This window comes from Humulus lupulus, chromosome 1, assembly GCF_963169125.1.
Source record: "Humulus lupulus chromosome 1, drHumLupu1.1, whole genome shotgun sequence".
In the NCBI taxonomy this organism is placed as follows: Eukaryota; Viridiplantae; Streptophyta; class Magnoliopsida; order Rosales; family Cannabaceae; genus Humulus; species Humulus lupulus.
This window is the reverse complement of record NC_084793.1, coordinates 161,594,587-161,596,087: the sequence shown is the minus strand read 5'-3', so window position 1 is coordinate 161,596,087 and position 1,501 is coordinate 161,594,587. Positions and strand designations below refer to the sequence as shown.

Sequence of the window (1,501 nt, the reverse complement as noted above, 5' to 3'; positions counted from 1 at the left end):
TAAGAAACTTCACATTAACATTCCTTTTGCAAAGGCTCTAGAACAAATGCCTAGTTATGTGAAGTTTATGAAAGATATATTTCCAATAAGAGAAAAATGGAGGATTATGAAACTGTTGCATTAACTGAAGAGTGTAGTGTAATTATTCAAAAGAAGCTTCCTCAAAAGTTAAGAGATCCGAGCAGCTTTACTATACCTTGCACCATTGGGAACTTTCATTATGAAAGAGTTTTATGTGATTTGGGTGCAAGCGTAAATTTAATGTCATTGTCTGTATTTAAAAGGCTTGGTTTGGGGGAAGCTAGACCCACTACTGTTACTCTTCAACAGGTTGACCGTTCATTAACACACCCCAGAGGTATTATAGAGGACGTTCTAGTAAAAGTAGATAAGTTCATTTTCCCAGCGGATTTCATTGTTTTAGATATGGAGGAAGATGAGGACGTGCTTATTACATTGGGACGACCATTTTTGGCCACGGGGCAAGCGTTGATAGACGTTCAGAAGGGAGAGTTAAGGCTTAGAGTACAAGGTGATGAGGAAGTTCCAGTTGAAGGAGCTACCAAGTCTGTGAGGGATAAGTATGAGTGTTGGCAAGCAGCTAACAATAAGGTGCGGTACTACATGTTGACTAGTATGGTCGACACTCTCAAGAAAAAGATGGATAATGTTGAGATGGCCTACGAAATCATGGATCAACTCCAAGACATGTTTGGTGCCAAGTCAGCGCAGACTCATTTTGAGGCCATTAAGAAATATGCCAATGCTCGGATGACACCTTCTCAACATGTTCACGATCATCTTATCAAAATGACCAACTACTTTCAGGAAGTTGAACTGCATAGAGCAACAATAGATGTGGAAACTCAAGTCGGCTTAATCCTCAACTCCTGACCGGGTAGGCATAGTGCCTTTCTTGGAATTTTGATTGCTAAGCATTCTAGCTCTTTATCAATATAAGTTGCTTGAGACAATGCCAAAAAAAATTTCTTTTGATCTCTACAGATTTGAATTCACAAAACATATTTGGCTTCTCCCAAATCCTTCATTTGGAATTGCTCAGCTAACGATTTCTTTACTTTTGATAATGTTTCTATGTCATTCCCAATGAATATAATATCATCAACATAAAGAATGAGGAATACCACAATCTTATCTTTGATTTTTTTGTAAACACAAGGTTCATCAATGTTTTGTTCAAAACCAAACATTTTGATTGTTTCATCAAATCTAAGATTCCAAGATCTCAAAGCTTTTAGTAATTTACCTAATTGCTTTTCAGCTTCTGCTCGGAATTCTTTAAACTTACCAAAAGTTTCGAATTTCCTTTGCATTAAGTATAGGTAACCATATCTCTAATAACCATTTATGTGTAGAGTCCAAGAACTTTACTTAGCTAGTTAGATAGTAGTAGTAGTAGTAGTAGTAGTAGTAGTAGTGGTAGTAGTAGTAGTGGTAGTAGTAGTAGTGGTAGTAGTAGTAGTGGTAGTAGTAGTAGTGG

At 36.9% G+C, this 1,501-nt stretch overlaps 1 protein-coding gene across 1 annotated transcript; it reads left to right on the top strand.

Moving 5' to 3' along the window:
* The first annotated feature begins 261 nt into the window (after positions 1-261).
* LOC133823929 (uncharacterized) lies at positions 262-856 on the top strand. The gene is made up of 2 exons (XM_062256784.1): positions 262-617; positions 829-856. Exons 1-2 carry the CDS (start codon positions 262-264, stop codon positions 854-856), a joined length of 384 nt encoding a protein of 127 aa, XP_062112768.1.
* The last annotated feature ends 645 nt before the right edge of the window (positions 857-1,501 follow it).

Coding starts and splice junctions, on each gene's coding strand:
- LOC133823929 (XM_062256784.1), top strand. CDS start 262: ATGTCATTGTCTGTATTTAAAAGGCTTGGTTTGGGGGAAGCTAGACCC. Junction 618..828: donor GCAGCTAACAATAAGGTGCG/GTACTACATGTT, acceptor AACTACTTTCAG/GAAGTTGAACTGCATAGAGC.